Source organism: Microcaecilia unicolor, chromosome 10 (genome assembly GCF_901765095.1).
Source record: "Microcaecilia unicolor chromosome 10, aMicUni1.1, whole genome shotgun sequence".
NCBI classification, from domain to species: domain Eukaryota; kingdom Metazoa; phylum Chordata; class Amphibia; order Gymnophiona; family Siphonopidae; genus Microcaecilia; species Microcaecilia unicolor.
Genome location: NC_044040.1, coordinates 53,626,911 through 53,648,642, shown reverse-complemented (window position 1 = coordinate 53,648,642; position 21,732 = coordinate 53,626,911). Strand labels below are relative to the sequence as shown.

General features: G+C 46.9%; 1 protein-coding gene across 1 annotated transcript in view; it reads left to right on the top strand.

Annotated features, from left to right (window-relative positions):
* Positions 1-21,732, top strand: part of CFTR (CF transmembrane conductance regulator) — a 442,294-nt gene that overhangs the window by 407,314 nt on the left and 13,248 nt on the right. The window contains exon 24 of the mRNA XM_030216424.1: positions 9,256-9,345. Coding sequence (XP_030072284.1) covers positions 9,256-9,345 — 90 coding nt within the window. The remainder of the gene's footprint in view (positions 1-9,255; positions 9,346-21,732) is intronic.

The window sequence follows — 21,732 nt, the reverse complement described above, 5'->3', positions numbered from 1 at the left end:
GTCAGAACAAGGGAGAGCTTGTATTCCAGATATTCTTACCAAAGTACCACAGAAATTGTCACGGCACTGCCATGCCTCCTGCCCTGCCGCATCTTTTTCTCATCCTTTGGGTGGGTCCGCGGTGTTTGGGGTCTTCATCAGGTTGTGCAGCCACCTCTGACATCCTGCGACATGGTGCTTCCGGGCATAGGTCTTCTTCCTAGGTGCACGCATGCTGGAGTCCCTTCTATTATAGGGCCGGTGGCGAATACCCCAAGGACTGCCTCCACTTGATGTCAGAGGGTTGTTTCCCTGATAAGGGTCCCTGGGATACTGTTTCTTTGCCTTCGCACGAGATCTCCTGCCTTGATGTGCCTTCTCTTTTGTTCTTGCCTTGCCTTCTCTTTTGTTCTTGCCTTGCCTGCTTGTTTCCGAGTTCCTGCCAAGCTCCAGTCCTGTCTTGTCTCTGAGTTCCTACCAAGTTCCAGCCTTGCCTTGCCTTGTCTCTGAGTTCCTGCCTTACCAAGCTCCAGGCTTGCCTTGCCTTGCCTTTTCTCTAGTTCCAGTCTTGTTTGTTTTGTCTCATGTCTTATCTGGTCCTGCCTCTCTCGTCCAGCCTTGTCTTGTCTGTTTCTAGCTCCTTTCCTTGTCTGAATCCAGTTCTAGCTTTGTTTGCCTTGTCCTGTCTAGCCCTGCCTGCCTTGTCTTCTGCCAAGCCTTGCCTAGTACTGTGCCTAGCTTAAATGACTCGCCTGCTGTAGTTGGATCCAGCTGTGGCCCAAGGGCTTACCATCCCTTGAACAGTGACAGAATTCGAAAGCCATGAGCCCAATGGGTCCTCTATGCTGGGAAAAGCAAGGATGCCAAGGATCTCCTCTTGGTAGGGAGGTTTTCCCAAAGTAAGATTTATTCACCTTCTGTACCGAGCCCAGGTATGTAGTCTAGGACTGAGCCCGAAGAACTGAACACCTCTGCTTTTTGATGGGCCTACAGTTTCAAGGACAACTCATGGAAGTCTGCTACTGTTGTTCCTGTATTCCTGTGATGGTTCAGTCTTCAATTTCCTGAGATGCTCTGCCCTGACTTCTGGGTGGAGGCCTTTGAGGAGAGGGTACTGTCATGGCTCTGCCATGTCTCCTGCCCTGACGCACCTTTTTCTCATCCTCTGGATGGATCCTGCGTTGTTTGGGGTCCGTGTCAGGTGGTGTGGCTACCTGCAGTATCCTGCAGCATGGTGCTTCTGAGCGTTGGTCTTCCTAGGCACACGCGCACCCAGGAGTCCCTTCTGGCACATACCCTGAAGTCCACCTCCTCATGATGTTGGAGGATTGTTTCCCTGTTAAGGAGGCCTGGAACCACTGTTTCTTCGCCTTCGCAAGAGGTCTCCCGCCTTGATGTGCCTTCCCTTGTGTTCTTTCCTTGCCTGCTTGTCTCCAAGTTCCTGCCTTTTCAAGCTCCAGCCTTGTCTCCGAGTTCCTGCCTTGTCTTGTCTCTAGTCACAGCCTTGTTTGTCTTGTCTCTTAAATTGTCAGTCCTGCCTCTCTCATCCAGCCTTGTATTATCTATTTCTAGCTCCTGCCTTGTCCGTTGCTTTGTCCGGATCCAGTTCTAGCCTTGTTTGCCTTGTTGCATCTAGTTCTGCCTGCCTTGTCTTCTGTCAAGCCTTGCCTGGTACTTTGCCTAGTGCTCTGGCTTGCCCGAGCAACTCACCTGCCATAGTTGGATCAAGCTAAGGCCCAAGAATCACCACCCCTTGAACTGTGGCAAAAATCAAATCTAATTTATGACCCTCATTATATGTGGCCTCATTAATTAACTGATGTCACCCTAAAGACTATAATACTTCTAAAAAATCAGACACAGTCCCATTATCTTCCACTAAATCTACATGAAGATTAAAATATCTCAACAAGACTGTAAAATGTGGTTTCCAATTGGCATCTATGAGAATCTCAATCAAAGAGAATATTCATGATAAAACCTCCAGGAGCACAATAACATAAAATAATATTAACTGAAGATGTGAATGCTAATACCTGTATTCCATTTCACAGTGGTAAATCTTTATTTTTCACAAAATTAATAGTACTATATCTTTATATAAAACTACACCCCCCTCCCCTCACCATGGTTGAGAGATTGCTAAATAATGAGGTGGACATAACTGATTATAAAAAACTATATCCTCTGCTAAAAACTACAATTCATTAATACAAACTTAAATCAAACGTATGTTCACAAATCAAATAAAAAATTAAAGATTTTTTATTCTTAACTGACCTAGCATTAAGTAATGCCATAATAAAATTCTAATACACCTGTTTTACCCTAAAACTATTTAAAGAAATGTTTTATACTGCCTTACATAATGGAAAGAGGGAAGAAATGCATTGTACTGTCCCTGACCTGAAGCTACTGGAATAGAAAAAACAGTAATTGTTCAGAATTAACAACTATTTACTATATTCTTTACTACTGGTGAAACCGTGGTCAATGATGGCAAAAAAATCCCTCTCAATAATCACTCAAAGTCTGCAAAAAGGAGGGCCCTTTGTTGAACTCCTTTGCTAGTGTGACAAGGCAGCACTCATCCCTCTGTCTCGAGGAACCTCTGCTGCTGCCCTCAAGCTTTAATACACACCATGCAGTCTAGTAATATCACAGGGAGGCAGGGCTTCCAATGGTCCAATGTTGGGTATCAGCGCTGATTTTCTAGAGGGACATGCAGGCTCCAGCGGTACAAGGCCCAGATGGCAAGGCAACAAAGTCCAAATGGTAATTTTATTGGTAATATTTTTTGCATGTCATTCCCTCTCCACAAAAAGTTGACTTGTTGCAAAATCATGTAGATTTTTTTTCCTTTCCTGTATTTGTTTTCTTGGATTAGTTCTGTGGTGAATTAGGATTATAAACTCTATTCACAATCTAATACAGTCATAAACCTGCACTTAAATGTTTATCTTGCATAAACTTCTAAGTCCCCATTTTACAAAGCCAGGATATACACGTATTGAATCCAAGGCATGCAGATGGCAAATGGGTGTGGTATGGGCATGTCTCAAGCGGGACAAGGACATGGCAGGTTCATAGATGTTTAATTCCCATTTCAGAAGGGGACTAACTTTTTTTTATGTCCTAAAAGATCATCGTCCAGAGTTATATCTGTTATCAAGCACATTTAGGATTTGGGAAAGAGCCATTATTGAGCAGCACTCCACTGGAGGGACAGAGGTGGAAGATTGGTTGCCTTAATGCCCCAGTGGTTTTTGTCCCCCCCCCCCCCCCCCCCCAAATGCCAAACTGGCAAAATAAATCGGTCACTGTGACAGTATCAGGATAATAATCTATTTTTGGGCTCATTTTCAAAAGAGAAGGAAGCCCATCTTTCGACATAAATCGGAAGATGGGTGTCCTTCTCACAGGGTCGTCCAAATTGGTATAATCGAAAACCGATTTTGGACATCCCCAACTGCTTTCCATCGCAGGGGGCGTAGCGAAGGCAGGACTTGGGCGTGCCTAACACTAGGACATTCTCGATCCATAATCGAAAAAAAAGGACGTTCCTGATGAACACTTGGATGACTTTACCCGGTCATGTTTTTCTTATGACCAAGGCACAAAAAGGTGCCCGAACTGACCAGATGACCACTGGAGAGAATCGGGGATGACCTCCCCTTACTCCCCCACTGGTCACTGACCCCCTCCCACCCTCAAAAAACATCTCTAAAAATATTGATTGCCAGCCTCAGACGTCATACTCAGGTCCATCACAGCAGTATGCAGGTACTTGAAGCAGTTTTAGTGGGTGCAGTGCACTTCAGACAGGCGGACCCAGACCCATCCCCCCTACCTATTATGTTTGTAGAGGAAACAGCGAGCCCTCAAAAAACCCACCACAAGCCCACTGTACCCACATCTAGGTGCCCCCTTCACCCATAAGGGCTATGGTAATGGTGTACAGTTGTGGGTAGTGAGTTTGGGGGGATCAGCACACAAGGTAAGGGAGCTATGTACCTGGGAGCAATTTATGAAGTCCACTGTAGTACCCCCTAGGGTGCCCGGTTGGTGTCCTGGCATGTGAGGGGTACCAGTGCACTACAAATGCTAGCTCCTCCCATGACCAAATGGCTTGCATTTGGTCATTTCTGAGATAGACATCCTTGGTTTCCATTATCGCCAAAAATCAGAAACGACCAAGTCTAGGGACGACCATCTCTAAGGACGACCAAATTTCAGGATTTGGGAGTCCCTGACTGTATTATCGAAACTAAAGATGGACGTCCATCTTGGGTTTTTTTTCGAAAATACGGGTTTCCTCGCCCCTGGATGGGGACATTTTGCGAGGTCATCCTCATCAAAACTTGGACGTCCCTTTTGATTATGCCCCTCTTTGTTTCCCAGATCGCAAAGATAACTGGTTCTGTGCCAGCAAACCAGTCAATTTTTTATACATTTATTCTTCTAAAATGAATGTTTATACTGGGTTCACTTTGTAGTGGTACACTATCACCTTTCATATCCTCTCTTTCCCTCCCACCATTTGGTATCACAATCTTTCTTTATCACCTCACCTTCTCTTGTATTTCGCCCCACCCCCACACCTGCCATTACCATCTTCTCTTCCACCAACTATGGCATCACCACTTTCACTTTTATTGGATTCCACTCCTCCCAGCATCACCACCATTACCTTGTCTTCCACTTACTCCTGGCATCACCACCTTTCTGTTCCTTCTCCCCTCAGTATTGCTTTCATCCAGCAAGATAAATCAGGCCAGTGTTTCACATTTCATGTTTATTTAATATTTATTTATTTCTCATATTTATATCCTGCTTTCTTCCAAAGCGGGTTACAATAATGCATACATAATTTCATAATAGCAACAACATATTAAAACGCACTCTTCAAGAATAAAAAATGCCCTGCATTAAATATCATTCAAAAAAGCTTTCTTAAATATGTCTTCAAATTTCTCTTGAACTGCTGTTGATTAGGACAGAGTGTCAAATATTCAGGTAACTTATTCTATAAATTTTCCTCTTTGATAGAAAAAGTTTGATTGCATGTTTTTGCAAAATGACACAATAGGGAGAAAATAGAGATGTTTTATTGTTTAGCACCCAGCATGTGGAATGCAGGATGTATTTTAGAACAGGCTCTTTGTTGGTAGATTCTGATCTAAAACACTGATGAAACTTGAGACGTGCTGACTTTCACGACTCAAGTCCTACTTCTATTACCTGTCTAAAATGAGGCTGTATAATATTATGAAAACTGGATATAAAAATATACAAATCTTCTTGAAAAGGTCTGTGATGTTTACACCATACAAATTAGGCTCGGCATGATAAATGTGACATTAATAAAATATTAACAAAGCTTCCACATGCATAAATTTATAACTTCTCAAAGAACAGACCATACTGTGGCAATTTCTGGCACACTAAGCTAGAGTCACCATCACTTGAAAAGACACATATCATGCCTGTTTTGCAAGTAAAGCATTTGCAATATCTCAGGTAACTGGCTTCGCAAGAGTTTGTCATCTGCTGGGGGAGGAATATTAAGGGTTATATTATCTTCTCATTCCACCGTCTATGCTTATTGTTGTTCTACAAGTGCAGTTGGGATAAAATGGCAGTGATACATGACTTTTCCAGTAGTACAAAACTGGTTTGTTCAGTTAACTTTCCTTCACTAACAGAAACAAACAAAATAACTACTTTATAAGTTCATTGTAAGATAAATGAAATGTAAATAATATTCTGAAACTGTTTCCTTGATGATCTCTTATTACCTTTGATCATGTTTCAGTTAACTCTAAAGAGAGAGAATGGAAATAATGTGCTCCACAATCAGAGCCATGGCAAATTCCATGTACAAAAGAAAATATGAATTCAAAGTCATTCAGAGGAGCTCATATCCCATTCAAATGTACAGTTCTATGCATAAGTACTAAAGTGTTGCCATATTGGGACAGACTGAAGGTCCATCAAGCTCAGAATCCTGTTTCCAACAGTGGCCAATCCAGGCTACAAGTACCTGGCAAGATCCCAAAACAGTACAATACATTTTATGCTGCTTATCCTAGAAATAAGCAGTGGGTTTTCCACAAGTCAATCTTAATAATGGCTTATGGACTTTTCTTTTAGGAACCTATCCAAACCTTTTTTTAAACCCCGCTCAGCTATTACTAATTGAACAGAAGTAATTATAGGTGTATACTGCTAGAACAGCAGCCATTTCTCCAAAGTCTTTATTGGAAAGGTGGCCAAGCAGTGGACCTGGCAAGACCTTGATATGCTATAGGCCCAGTACATAGGCAATAGACCATAGACATCCCAAAAAAGGAAGGCTTTTAGTCCTACTTTAAATTTTTAAGGCGAATGCTCCAACTGAAGAAAGGAAGGAAGGAAGGAAGGAAGTACATTCCATAAGGAAGGGCTGGTAACACTAAATATCCTTGTCCTGAAGGTGTCAAGGCAAATGATTTAGAAGGAAAGGATAACGAGACAATTATGTTGAGAAGACCTAAGAGCTGTAACATAGGAATAGGGGATTAGCAACTGTGATTGTAGATACAAAGGAGTTCTGGAGTAATGAACTTTATGCATTAGGAACAGAATTTTAAACATGATTCTATGTAACGTGGAGGGGCATAATCGAAAGGGACGCCCAAGTTTTCCTGGGGACATCCTTGCAGGATGGCTCCAGCAAGGGGCGGGGGAACCTGTATTATCGAAACAAGATGGGCAGCCATCTTTCAGTTCGATAATACGGTTGGGGACCGTATTATTTAGATTGACCTTAGAGATGGTCGTCCCTAGCAGAGATAGTCATCCCCAGGACTTGGTCGTTTCTGATTTTCAGCGATAATGAAAAGCGAGGACACCCATCTCAGAAACGACCAAATCCAACTCATTTGGTCATGGGAGGAGCCAGCATTCATAGTGCACTGGTCCCCCTGACATGTCAGGACACCAACCGGGCACCCTAGGGGGCACTGCAGTGGACTAACTGATGCACTAACTGAATGGAAAAAGCCCTTTCCTTACCGATCCCTTAGCAATTCGGAAAGGTACTGGCATGCATGAAGGAAATCGCATGCAAATGAGCTGCTCACTGTTAGCTCATTTGCACACGATTTCCTTCCTAAGGAGGGGAAGCCAGTGCAGAGCAGCCAAGCATTATGCGTGGCTGCTCTGCGCATGCCAAAGACGGCTTCATACATGCAGACAAGCTGCATGTATAATAGCTGTCTACAACCTTAAATAAATTGCCATCTACAACCTTAGAAAAATACAAGCCCAGATGAAAACGTCCAACTGCTTGTCAGGGACGTCTTTCTTTTTTTTTTTAGAGTATGGGTGGAGGACGTCCTTCACTATGTCTCCGTCCCTGCAACGACAGTTGAGGATGTCCTTTGCTATGCCTCCATCCCTTTAATGGCAGTTGAGGATGTCCAAAATGTGGATGTTTCTGTGAGAAGGACATCTATGCCTGCTATGCCTCTGATACCCCCTTTATTTATTTGGATTTTGGATCACAAGTAGCAGCAGTGGGATTTGAACTGGCCACCTCTGGATTGCAAGACCAGTGCTCTAACCACTAGGCCACTCCTCCACTCCACTCCCTTGAAATTTGGCCGTCCCTGTGGGGGGGGGGGGGCAGTTGAGGATGTCCAAAATGTTTGAAAGAAGGATGTCCACGCCTTCGTTATGCCTCCGTTGACACACACATACCTCCCCCCCCAGGGACCTGCATACTGCCCCTCCCCCACAGGGACGGACAAATTTCAAGGGAGTGGAGTGGCGGGGCTTGGGGGTCCCTGTGTTTAATTTTAATTTGGGGGAGGGGGAGGGGAAAAAGAGGAAATGAGGTGTCTAAATGTTGCCCCCTCCAAATTTGTTTCTTACTACACCATTGGTTCTGAGTGCCTTTATTATAAAGATACATTGGCATCCATGTTGTCTTTATAAAAAAGAAGTGCTTTTTATTACTTTTACAAAGGCACCCTGTTATGCAATTATCCCCTGTGTAGTTAAAACTAATGACATCTTGATTAACTTTAATATGAAATGTTCAAATCAGTTTTATAACAGGGTGCCTGGAACCTATTCTATAAGGAAAGTAGGTATCTACATTTCTTTCTAGAATACAAGTGCGTAGAATCCTGTAAGTGACACATGTAAGTGGGAGTACCACCCATGCTCCGCTCCTGAGTATTCCCCTTTGCAAATATTCACTATCCAAGATACACGTATATTTGCAAAATATTTTAGTTATTTAGATTTTGCTCACACCTTTTTCAGTAGTAGCTCAAGGTGAGTTACATTCAGGAGGGCTCACAATCTAAGTTTGTACCTGAGGCAATGGAGGGTTAAGTGTCTTGCCTAAGATCATAAGGAGCAGCTGTGTGTGTGTGTGTGTGTGTGTGCATGTGTAATACCTTTCAAAATCATACATACAGAAGTTTGTTATAAATTGAATCTAGTTACAATAGCTTGGAATTGTAATAGTTCTGAATTCTTATGAACAAAAGGTCTTCACACTTCAAAACCACTCAGTTTATACTGGGTTCAAACACTTAAGTCAAATTGTTGCACTTATCTTGACTGAAGGTATGGGGTCCTTCTGTTGTGCTTAAAAAAACCCCTAAATCTGTTAGCGCACTTTAGTAAAAAGGACCCCAACGTATGCTACTATTCTAAATATTTACACACCTATGTTATAGAATTGCCCCATGATGCATTCTTCTAATGCAAAACACTGACTCAAAACAAGAACAAGTTCGTAATTCTGCTGAGAAAAAAAAGCAATAGTGAAGAAAAAAGGTATTCCATAATCACATTCCTTTTAGAAAATTATGCAAGAACCATGGAGGCCTTTTGTTCATAAAAATTCAGAACTGTTACAATTACTTTAATCGATAAAGAAGAAAAATGGTTCATCTAGGATATGTGGCATTGTCTGGGCATATTTTTCTGGCTGATGATAGACCGGGGTCTGTAAAATAGACCAGTCCATAGGGTGCTGTATTATCACAAACATCTGAGGTCTTTTCCCCTTATTTATGCAACAACATATGTGTGGCTTTCATATGAACATATAAACTTGGTATCGACACATATATCCACTTTGGTTTGGAGATTGGTTTCATTTGTTTCATCCAAAGGTATTATAAAATTAGACTTTTACTTAGGTAGGCTTTGTTGTAATTAATTTTGGTTGTGTGTTCAATTTTTTAAACATTTTTAAAAATTTTGTTGTAACAGAAAGTGTTTGTATTTTCTGGGACTTTCCGAAAAAACCTAGATCCTTACGGAAAGTGGAGCGATGAAGAAATATGGAAAGTAGCAGAGGAGGTAAAGCTGTTCATCAACAATATTTACTTAATGACATTTGACTCTTAGATTACAAAATCTCAGGGAATGGGACAAAGGCTAGCATTATGCACTTCCTTTTCCCAGCTAGAACAAAGGAAAGTGTTGTACATCTTGTCTCTTCTTTCAGTAAGGTAACTGATTTGCAAAAGAATTGTAAAAGTTATTTAAGTGTTTTAAATGACCTTTTACCTTGTATAAGATTTTTTGGCTGAATTATAGCACTTGACTTTGAGCTGTGGTTCTATGCTATAGAAAGTTTCTCCTATAGTCATGAGGTGGAGAAGCTCCTTGCATTTTTATAAAAGACTGAACAAAAAGATTAAGGCCCTGTTTTACAATTCGCGTGGTAATGCCAACACAACCCATTCAAAGATGACAAACAGAGCAAGATCCACATTTCCTTTGCCCCAACCCTTCCACCGGGACATCACTTTGTTGAGTCCGGACATCTGCCCCCCATTGCCTGTCCTTCCAATTACAATTTATACTATAGACCAACACACATCTAGTATTAGAAAAACATGAATGCTTTATTTAATGAAATTACAATATATTTTTACCAATAAACCTACAATTCTCTTCTATTCTCAAGCTCTAAGTCACAAGACCTCCCAGCAAAGTAATATTCACTTACCCATTGATGCATCCTCTTTTCTCAGAACTCCCTCTGTAAGTAGGCACCTATTTTCCTTTACATAGTACTAGTATATTCATGCATAGTATTTAAGTTCAAGCACTTACACTAGCCTTAGATCTGGTGGAAATGATCATGCCTACGTGACAGAGATATGCACTTAACTAATGGTATTCTGCATTTAAGGGGAGTCCCACCCTGGCTCTGTCCCTGTGTACGCCCCTTGCAAATATGTACTATCCAAGATACATCGATATTTACAGAATAGCAATTAGGCAGAGTGTAGTATTTTAAACATTTGCACACATAATACACATAAATGTTAGCATCTATGTTATAGAATTGCCCCCTTTGTGCATTCTTTTCTGCAGGTACAAAATACATGCATTGATAAAATAAAATCCCTGTTATGTTATGTTATACAGTTCTTTTATTCCGCTGCATTTCAAATAGATTTTGAGCAGATCACAACAATGTTTAACCTACAATCACGGAGAAATACATCTCTTCATACTATATACAAATTGCAAATGTTTACAGTTTTGGAAAAATTCTTCTTTTAAAAAAAAAAAGCTTTAAGATCCTTCCTAAAAGCAAAATATAACTTAATTTGTCTGATATTCAAAGACAATGCATTCCAGCAATGTTCTTTGTGTGCCATAAAGAATGCAGAAGGAAAGTTCAAATAGAAGACTAAACTGCTAGAGTTATCACCAACTTAAAAATTAAACAGGCCAATTTAAACTTTATCTGCAAATTAACAAGCAGCCAGTGTAATTTATGTAAAAAGGGTGTCACCCTCTCAAAGCGACCTAGACCAAAAATTAGTCAGGCTATTTATAATGTTCTTCTTCACCATTGCCCTAGTCAGGTCCTACTCTTTTTCTCATGGCAAAATAAAGCCATTCTGTGGTGGCTACATTTTTATCACTAAGAGGAAAGCAGTTATCATTCCAAGTGCTTAATTACTTGGGCAAATTCCTTTCAAAATTGTTCTTCCCGTGTTGTCAACTATTATAGTATTATACAAGAAGCAGTATTTTCATTCTGATGTGTATGTAAATTTGATTACTAAGACAAGAGAAATATTGCAGAGCACATTCATGATAACAGAAGAGAAGCTATTCTGACATCTAATCAATTGACTATTCCTTGTCACTTGCAGCAGATGAATCCAAGAACTAGTGAGTTAAGTCCGTCTACCAGCAGGTGGAGATAGAAATAAACAAACTAAAGGCAGTGATGCCAGATGGCCAGCTTCTTCCTCAGTTAGTATAGTATGTCTCTATCTCAGCAGGTGGTGGACGGTTTTTTCTCCTAGGCCCAAGGCCTCTGAGGATGCTCCTGGGCCGGTGGCCAGTTTGAGCCGGGGGTGGCGGACTAGTGGTGTCCCCTTTGGCAGCATATGCAGTTGCTGGGCCCCTGCTGCACCTCAAATTCCCTCTGAACAGGCTTTTGCTGTTCCTTTCCTTCCCTGTTTGATTCTGTTTCCTCACTCAAAAAAAAAAAAAAAAAGAGAACCATAGAATTTATTTTAAAGAGAAACAGAGAATCACAGGGAAGTGTGTTTTTGCTGAGAGCAGGTTTGTGTTACTGCTGTCCGAGTCCTGCTTTCTGTTGTCTGCTTGTCTGAGCCTGCCTCGAAGTGGAGTTGGAGAGTTTTTTTTCTTCGGCTCAGCTGTCAGTTCCCGCGCTTTCCCGGTCCGGGGTAAGTCCTGCTGGGTTCCTGTTCGGGGATGGGCGATGGCGGTAAAATGCTGTTCTCGATGTGGGAAATGGCATTCGGCGGCGGGCCTTTGCAGCGCAGGGCTCGTTGATTTGGCGGGACTTGACGGAGCGGTCCCCCCCCCCCCCCCGAGAACGTGCTTTCCCGCCCAGAGCCTGGTGATTCTCGCGCCATTTTGCGATCGGTCGCAGAGCCTGCTCCAGTAGCGGTTTTGGGCAAAGCTTCTTCTCCACTGGTAGGGGAGTCAGGGGGGCCGTCAGGCACTGTGGGTGGTGGTGCAGGTGGCTGCGACCTACTACTACTACTATTTGACATTTCTAAAGCGCTACTAGGGTTACGCAGCGCTGTACAATTTAACATAAAAGGACAGTCCCTGCTCAAAGAGCTTACAATCTAAAGGATAAAATGTACAGTCAGACAAGTAGGGGTCATCAAAATGGGCAGTCTAGATTTCTTGAAAGGTATAAAGGTTAGGTGCCGAAAGCAATATTGGTGGGCTTTGAGTAAGGATTTGAAGATGGGTAGGGAGGGGGCTTGGCGTAAGGGCTCAGGAAGTTTATTCCAAACATTGGGTGAGGCGATGCAGAATGGGCGAAGCCTGGAATTGGCGGTGGTGGAGAAGGGTACTGAGAGGAGGGATTTGTCCTGTGAGCGGAGGTTTTGGGCGGGAACGTAAGGGGAGATGAGGGTAGAGAGGTAATGAGGGGCTGCAGACTGAGTGCATTTGTAGGTAAGAAGGAGAAGCTTGAATTGTATGTGGTATCTGATCGGAAGCCAGTGAAGTGACTTGAGGAGAGGGGTGATATGAGTATATCGGTTCATGCGGAATATAAGACGTGCAGCAGAGTTCTGAACGGATTGAAGCGGGGATAGATGGTTAAGTGGGAGGCCAGTGAGGAGTAGGTTGCAGTAGTCAAGGCAAGAGGTAGTGAGAGCATGGATGAGAGTGCGGGTGGTGTGCTCAGAGAGGAAAGGGTGAATTTTGCTGATGTTAAAGAGGAAGAAGCGACAGGTCTTGGCTGTCTGCTGGATATGAGCAGAAAAGGAGAGGGAGGAGTCGAAGATGACTCCGAGGTTGCGGGCGGATGGGACGGGGAGGATGAGGGTGTTATCTACTGAGATCGAGAGCGGAGGAAGAGGAGAAGTGGGTTTTGGTGGAAAGACGATAAGCTCGGTCTTGGCCATGTTCAGTTTCAGGTGGCGGTTGGACATCCATGCAGCAATGTCGGATAAGCAGGCCGAAACCTTGGCCTGGGTCTCCGTGGTGATGTCTGGTGTGGAGAGATACAGCTGGGTGTCGTCGGCGTAAAGATGATACTGGAAACCATGAGATGAGATTAGTGAGCCCAGGGAAGAGGTGTAGATTGAAAAAAGAAGGGGTCCAAGGACAGATCCCTGAGGAACTCCAACAGAGAGCGGGATGGGGGTAGAGGAAGATCCATGAGAGTGTACTCTGAAGGTTCGGTGGGAGAGATAGGAAGAGAACCAGGAGAGGACAGAGCCCTGGAACCCAGATGAGGACAGTGTGGCAAGAAGTAAGTCATGGTTGACAGTGTCAAAAGCGGCGGATAGATTGAGGAGGATGAGGATGGAGTAGTGGCCTCTGGATTTGGCAAGGAACAGGTCATTGCAGACTTTAGAGAGTGCTGTTTCTGTCGAGTGTAGAGGGCGAAAACCAGATTGAAGTGGATCTAGGATGGCCTGAGAGGAGAGAAAATCAAGGCAGCGGCTGTGAACAGCGCGCTCAAGTAATTTGGAGAGGAAGGGTAGGAGGGAGATGGGGCAGTAGTTGGAAGGACAGGTAGGGTCAAGTGATGGTTTTTTGAGGAGAGGTGTGACTACGGCGTCCTTGAAGGTGTCAGGGACAGTTGCAGTGGAGAGAGAGAGGTTGAGGATATGACAGATGGAGGGGTGACAGTATGAGAAATGGTGTTAAGTAAGTTGGTGGGGATTGGATCAGAGGAACAAGTGGTGCATTTCGAGGAGGAAAGAAGACAGGCGGTTTCCTCCTCGGTGATTACAGGAAAGGAGAAGAAGGAGGCCAGGGTTGGTTGGTTGGGGGAGAGGGTTGAAGGGTGAAGGGGAGGAGGTGGCTTAGTAGTGAACTCAAGATTAATCTTTTGCACCTTGTCGCGGAAGTAATCAGCCAGTGATTGAGGAGAGAGTGAGGGGGGAGGGTGGGAGCGGAGGGCACTTTGAGGAGGGAGTTAAGGGTGGCGAAGAGACGACGAGGGTTGGAGCTGAGAGAATTGGTCAATTGGGTGTAGTAGTCCTGTTTGGCAAGGAATAGGGAGCACTGGAAGGAGGATAGCATGAATTTGTAATGAAGGAAATCTGAATAGGTGCGAGATTTCCTCCAGAGGCATTCAGTAGATCAGGCGCAGGAGCGAAGGTAGCGGTTGCAAGGGGTCAACCAGGGCTGGGGATTAGTACGCCTTGTGGGGCGGGAGATGGATGGCGCGAGGGTGTCCAGAGCAGAGGAGAGAGTGGCATTGTAAGCGGAGACAGCCTTGTCGACAGACTCGGAGGACATGATGGAGGGGAGGAGATTAGAAATACTAGAGGAGAAGGTGGAAGGGTCAATAGCCTGGAGATTCCTGGAAGTAGTGGTTAATGTTGGGCGGGGCTGAGGGGGGGTGAAGAAGAGTGAAGGTGATCAGATGATGATCAGAGAGAGGAAGAGCTGAGGCGTGGAAGTTGGCGGGTGAGCCGGAGGAGGAGAGGACGAGGTCGAGACAATGGCCATTTTCGTGAGTAGGGGTGGTGGAGCACAGCTGGAGGTTGAAGGAGGATGTTAGAGAGATTTACTGAGAAGCGTGAGGGTCGGATGGGTCATCAGCGTGTATGTTAAAGTCTCCGAGAATGAGGGACAGAGATGAAGGATCAAGAAAAACAGAAAGCCAGGCATCGAAGTCAGTGAGAAAGGAAGAGAGAGATTTATCAGGGGGGCGGTAAATGACTGCCACTCTGAGTGGCAACGGGTAGAACAGACGGATGGCGTGGGCTTCAAAGGATGAGAAGCAGTGGGATTGCAGTAGGAGGAGGGGTTGGAAACTACAGGAGGGCGAGAGTAGTAACCCGACGCCTCCGACGCGGCCAACTGGGCGGGGAGCGTGGGAGAAGAGATAACCTCCATGGCATAGGGCCGCGACTGAGGCAGAGTCATCAGGGGAGAGCCAGGTTTCAGTTAGGGTGAGTAGTTGAAGGGAGCGAGAGATGAAGAGATCATGGGTGAAGGGGAGTTTATTGCAGACCGATCGGGCGTTCCACAGGGCACATGAGAAGGGGGGAGAGGAGAGGAATAGAGATGAGATTGGAGACATCCCGGAATCGTCTGCATGGGTAGGACGAGGAGAGGTGGGGGGGACCTGGATTGGGATTGATGTCTCCTGCAGATAGCAGGAGGAGGAGCAAGAGAGTGCGGAGGAGGGTGGGGGAGGAAGGGCGACGAAGGCGACGAAGACGGGATGCACTTAGGAGGAATGGGGATGGGTTAATGGCAGGAAGGAAGTGTTGAAGGTTGAGAGCTAGGAAGGAGGAGGGGGATAAGAAAGATGGTGAGGTGGTGAGGGGCGGGGTGAATAGGGTGTTGCAGTAGTGAGTAGGACTGGAGAGGACATGGGTGGGCAGTGCGTTTCAGCGGTAGCGGTAGGGGGAGGTGAAAAAGATTAGGAAGGGATAGGGCAAGGAAGAGAATGTGTACAGGGGCCATAAGTAGTGACTGAGGCAGGTGGGTTGGTAGATGGGCTGAGAAGAAGTTGATGGGCTGGCGAGCAGGTAAGTCAATGGGCTGACAAGCTAGCAGGGAGGCAGGCAGGCAGGCAGGAACAGGTGAGTGCGGTGGAGAGCTCAGCAGCAGGTTGACGGGCTGATAGCAGGCAGGAACAGGTGAGTGCGGTGGAGAGCTCAGCAGCAGGTTGACGGGCTGATAGCAGGCAGGCAGGCAGGAACAGGTGAGTGCGGTGGAGAGCTCAGCAGCAGGACTGGAACAAGCTGGAATAATTTGGAGGTTGGTTGATTGGCTAGCAGGCAGTCGGGAACAGGTGAATGCGGTGGAGAGTGCAGCAGCAGGACTGGAACAAGCTGGCAGGTTGGTTGATTGGCTGGCAGGCAGGCAGGAACAGGTGAGTGCGGTGGAGAGCACAGCAGCAGGACTGGAACAAGCTGGAATAGTTTGGGGCAGAAGAGAGCAGGGCAGCAGGATCGGAGCACGCAGGAACAAGCTGGAACAGATGGTCTGGAACGAGCTGGATCAGGCGCATCTGAGTTTCGGACAAGCAGAGAGAAGCTGGATCAGGTGGAATGGAGCAAGCTGGAGCAGATGGCCAGGAACAAGCGGGGAGAAGCTGGAGCAGGCGGACTGGAACAAGCTGGAGCAGATGGACTGGAACAAGCAGGGAGAAGCTGGAGCAGGTGGACTGGAACAAGCTGAAGCAGATGGCCTGGAACAAGCAGGGAAAAACTGGAGCAGGCGGACTGGAACAAGCTGGAGCAGATGGGCTGCCACCGCCGGTGCCACTGTATCAAGTTGGTCTCGGTTGCACTGCGGTCTGTGAGATCATACGCTGACTTGCAGCTCCTACCGCCAGGGAAGAGGAGAGTAGACACTGCGAGGACTGAGCTAACTGATGGCTATTGACCTTACCCGCTCTCCTCTCCCCATGTCCATGGACCGCCGGGTTTCTTCCCTCCTCCGTTGCAGGGGAGGGGTTTTCGCCAGAGTTTATTTTGCTACTCCAGCAGGCGTTTTTGTTGAAAAGGGCCTTGCCCCCCCCCCCTCATGCGGCTGCGACAGCTTCGGCCTTTGATTCTCTCAGGGGGTCTGGGGGTAACCAAGAGATTTTGGGTTTTCCCCAGAGGATTTCTCCTCCCTTAAAAAGCCTAGGCTTTCTTTGGGGTCTGAGGAGGGGTCCTGCATACGGTCGCCTGCAGCTTCCTCCGTGGTGGCTCTCTAGGAGCAGACGGGGGTAGAGGACGTGGAGGACGGTGTCCTCATTGACCAACTGGAGGACTCTTCCACCATGTGGATTTTCCATAAGGAGGAGTTGTCCTCCTTTATCTCTCAGGCGCTGGAAGCCCTGAATATAGAGGACCCTGAGGTTGCAGCTTCTCAGGCGGTCAGCCCCAAGATGGCTAGTACTAGATGACCTTCTAAGGCCTTTCCAGTAAAAGAAGCTATTGAAGAGTTGATTTCGGCCCAGTGGGCGGATCCGAATGGGGGGCTGAAAGTAGCCAGGGCTATGGTCAGGCTGTATCCCGTTTCAGCACACAGTTTAAAGCAGTTTACTCCACCTAGGGTGGATGCCCTGGTGACAGCAGTCACTAAGAAGACTACTCTTCCAGTGGAAGGTGGTGTGGCACTTAAGGATATGCAAGACAGACGGCTAGAGGCCTCTTTAAAATGTGCCTTTGAGGTGGCCGCTTTGACACTTCAAGCTTCTGTTTGTAGTTCTTATGCGGCTAGAGCTTGTCTCAGTTGGCTACATTCTGTCATGGATTCGATTTCGGAGTCTGATATGCCGAGAACTCCTCAGATGTCGCTGGTGGATATTGGGCTGGCGTACTTGGCGGATGCCTTGTATGATTTGGTTTGTACTTTGGCCAAACTCATGACCTTGACTGTTTCCTCTCGGCATCTTCTGTGGCTCCGTCATTGGGCCCCAGATATGGCCTCTAAGCAATGGCTCATTAAATTGCTTTTCCAAGGGAAATTGTTTTTTTGGGAAAGACCTAGAAAAGATTGTTAAAGATTTGGGGGATTCCAAATCTCAGCGTCTTCTGGAGGATAGACCCAAGTCTACTTCCAGGCAGGGAGCCTTGAGGTCACGTTTCAGAGAGACGCGACGGTATTGCCCGGGGCGGTCCATCACAGCCTTTCAGTGTCCTCGTTTTGGGCAACGTTCTTCCTTTTGCAACAAGAAGCATCCGGCTGGACCCCCCTCTCATCAGGGGGCTCCTTCTCGGGCCTCCCAATGATGGGGCACAGGTCCACTTGGGAGGAGAGCAGATCGGTGGTCGGCTTTCTCTGTTTCTTCCAGATTGGGCCAGAATTACTTCGGACCAGTGGGTCCTCGATGTGGTGCAAGAAGGTTACAAGCTAGAATTCTTCTCTCCTGTCACAGACTTTTTTTCTGGAGTCCCGCTGTGTATCGCGGACCAAGAGGACAGCGGTTCTGCAGTGTTTACGAGACCTGCTAAGGATAGGGGCTATTGTGCCTGTTCCTCCTCTCGAAAGGCGCACAGGTCGGTACTCCATCTTCTTTGTGGTTCCAAAGAAGGGAAGGGCTTTTCAGCCTATTCTCGATCTCAGAAAAGTAAACCAGTTTTTGCGGGTTCGTCACTTCCGCATGGAGACATTAAGGGCAGTTATTGCTGCTGTTTAACCAGGCGAGTTTTTTGACGGCTCTCGATTTAAGGGAAGCTTACCTGCACATTCCCATTTGACAGCCCCATCAGAGATTTCTCAGATTTGCAGTGCTTGGTCAGCAGTTCCAGTTTTGGGCCCTTCCTTTCGGAATGGCCACTGCCCCACGCACTTTTTCCAAGGTCATGGTGGTGGTGGTGGTGGCGGCGTTCCTGCGGAAGGAGGGGATTCGAGTGCATCCATATCTCGACGACTGGCTGATTCGGGCGACGACAGCAGAGGAGAGTCGGGTGGTCACCGACTGAGTGATTGCGGTGTTGCAATCCTTAGGTTGGGTAGTCAGTATGGACAAGTCATCTGGTTCCTACTCAGAGTCTGGAGTATCTTGGAGTGCAATTTGATACGAAGCGGAGGAAGGTGTTTCTCCCCGAGGGGTGAAGGATCAAATTGCTTTCTTGGGTACGGACCTTATTGAGTTGTCGCGCTCCCCGAGTGTGGGACTATGTTCAGCTCCTAGGTTCCATGACGGCGACCTTGGAGGTCATCCCATGGGCAAGGGCTTGCATGCGGCCTCTTCAGAATTTTCTTTTGAACAGATGGTCGCCGACGTCGCTGGATTATCAACGATGCCTTCCTTGGTTAAGCCGGGCCAGGGACAGTCTCGCGTGGTGGCTCCGGTCAGCCAATTTGCAGAAGGGTGTTTCTCTGGCGTCTCCCAATCGGGTGGTATTTGTGACGAATGCCAGCCTTGCAGGCTGGGAAGCCCATTGTCTTCATCGAGTAACCCAGGGATCATGGACCCCTCTCGAAGCGACTTGGCCGATAAATCGTCTGGAGTTACGAGCAGTCGTGAATGCGCTACGGAGTTTTCAGGACCTACTGCTGTGGCAGGCAGTTCATGTATTCTCAGACAACACCACGACAGTGGCCTACATCAATCGGCAGGGGGACACTCGCAGTCTTCCCTTGGCAGTGGAAGCGTCTCGTCTTCTAGTATGGACGGAAGCGCATGTTCAGAGTCTGTCAGCAGTGCACATTGTGGGTCAAGACAATGTTCAAGCGGATTTTCTCAGCCGGACTCTTTTGGACGCAGCGGAATGGACACTGTCGGACTCGGCTTTTCGGCTGATCTGTCAACTTTGGGGAAGACCAGTAATGGATCTCATGGTCATGGCTTGCAATGCCAAAGTTCCCCAGTTCTTCAGCCGCAAACGGCAGCCAGGATCCGCAGGATTGGCCGCTCTTCTTCAGCCATGACTAGAACAACAGCTACTGTATGTTTTTCCTCCATGGCCTCTGATAGGGGGAGTTCTTTGCCGCATAGGGCAGCATCGGGGGCCGGTCGTTCTAGTGGCCCCGACGGCCGTAGTATGCGGATCTCGTTCGAGCACCCTCAGAGCCACCATTGTGACTTCTGGTGACTCCCGATCTGCTGCATCAAGGGCCAGTTCAGATGGAAAATCCCTCCCGCTTTGGTCTTACGGCCTGGCTATTGAGAGGTGGCAGCTGAGGAAGAAGGGATTTTCAGGACCAGTCATTGCCACTCTTTTGGGGTCACGGAAGCAGTCTACTTCAGCAGCATACGCGCGAGTGTGGAAAGCTTTCTCGGCGTGGTGTGCTTTGCGTGCTAAATCGCCTTTTCGGGTGGACATTCCGGTTATTCTGAAGTTCCTTTAGGATGGTCTTCAAAAGCGATTGGCATATAATTCCCTTCGAGTGCAGGTGGCTGCTAGCTTGTTTTAGGGGCAAACTGGACGGTTCCTCTTTAGCAGCTCACTCTGATGTGGTCCGTTTCCTACGTGGAGCTTTTCGGCTTCGGCCTCCTCTGCGGCAGCCATGCCTGGTGTGGCATTTCAATGTGGTACTGCGAGCCCTCCAGGCCCCCACTATTTGAGCCACTGAATAAGGTTTCTGTGAAGGATCTGACACTTAAGACAGTGTTTTTGGTTGCCATTGCTTCGGCTAGGAGGATTTCTGAAATTCAGGCTTTGTCTTCCAGAGATCCTTTTTTGCAGTTTTCTGAAGCAGGGATGTCGATCTGGACGGTGCCGTCATTTCTACCTAAAATGGTTCTGGCTTTCCATGTCAGTCAGGCGGTTTATCTTCCGTCTTTTCGAAGAGAGGATTATCCAGGGGAGTTTGCCTCGCTACGTTTCCTGGACGTGCAGAGAGCCTTGTTTCAGTACTTGCAGATCTCTAACGAGTTTCGATTCTCGGATCATCTCTTGTGCTCTTGTTGGGATCGAAAAGAGGTGAGGCGGCTTCTAAGGCTTCCATTGCTCGCTGGATTAGGGAAGCCATTGGAGCGGCGTATGTGCTACAAGGGCAGGCGTCTCCAGTGGCCCTGAAGATGCATTCTGCTCGTGCACAGGCAGCTTCTTGGGTGGAGGCATCGGCCTTATCTCTGGAAGAGATTTGTCGGGTGGCTACTTAGGCGTCCTGTCATACTTTTGCGAAGCATTACAGGTTAGATGTGTCTGCTCAGGAGGATGCGAGTTTTGGGGCAGGAGTGTTGGTGCGGGGAGCTTCGGCTTCCCACCCTACTTAAGGAATGCTTTGGTGCATCCCACTAGTTCCTGAATTCATCTGCTGCAAGTGACAAGGAAGGTAAAATTGTGTCTTACCTGATAATTTTCTTTCCTTTAACGCAGTAGATGAATCCAGGATCCCTCCCTAGTTCAGCCGACATTTTTTTCATTTTCCGCACAGTGTGGCTATTTTTTCCTTCCGGGTTCTCTTTTGCAGAGTTCAAACAGATATGGGAACATGGAAAGGATTCTGATTTCTGGATCAAGTTGCGGTTATTTCGAGGTTCTTATTTGGTTCTCTGTTTTTCATAGTGAGGATGGTGTCGCGTTCTCGAGGCCCTTGGTATGCTGTCAGGTCCTCAGGGCCGCACTGGGAATCGTGAGCCCTTGGGCCCCTGCCGAGGAGCGGCAGAGGCAGGTAAGACCACCTTGGAATCGGACATATGGAAGAACAAGACTGGAACTCGGGATCGGAAGTAGGCAACAGGAACCGGCAGGACAGGATCCACTTCACCTGCGCTTGGCCACCGTTCCGCTAGAGTTGAGCTCTAGCGTGCAGGTGGCCGGCAGAACTTGAAGGACAGGGCTGGAACTGGAGACCCAGAGGACCCCCCCCCCCCCCCGGGTCTAGGAAACACGAGGGAAACTAGACTAGGAACTAAACTCAGACAGGGAGCTGCTGCACCGCCACTAGCAAGAACCAGAAGGCAGACCAAGGAGACAAGGCATAGGAACAAAGACTAGGGCAACATGCCAGCAAGGCAGACTGGGGATCAGGGAATACCCAGCGGGTAAACCCACTAGCTAGGAAGCAGCAGGAAACAGGGACCACGCCCTGGCAATAAACACTAGCTAGACAGAGAGACAGGATTCAGGATATACACACAGGAAATACAAGCAGGGTTCAAGATAGGCAACAGAGCGAACAGAGTAACCAGGAAGGCCAAGGGTCTTGGGCTGGCAGCAGAGCAGAGAACAAACACGGACCGAGGCTTCACCCCAAACACAGAGTAAGCCAGGAACAGAGGCAACACCCCAAACACAGAGTAAGCCAGGAGCAGAGGCTTCACCCCAACACAGAGTAAGCCAGGAACAGAGGCTTCACCCCAAACAC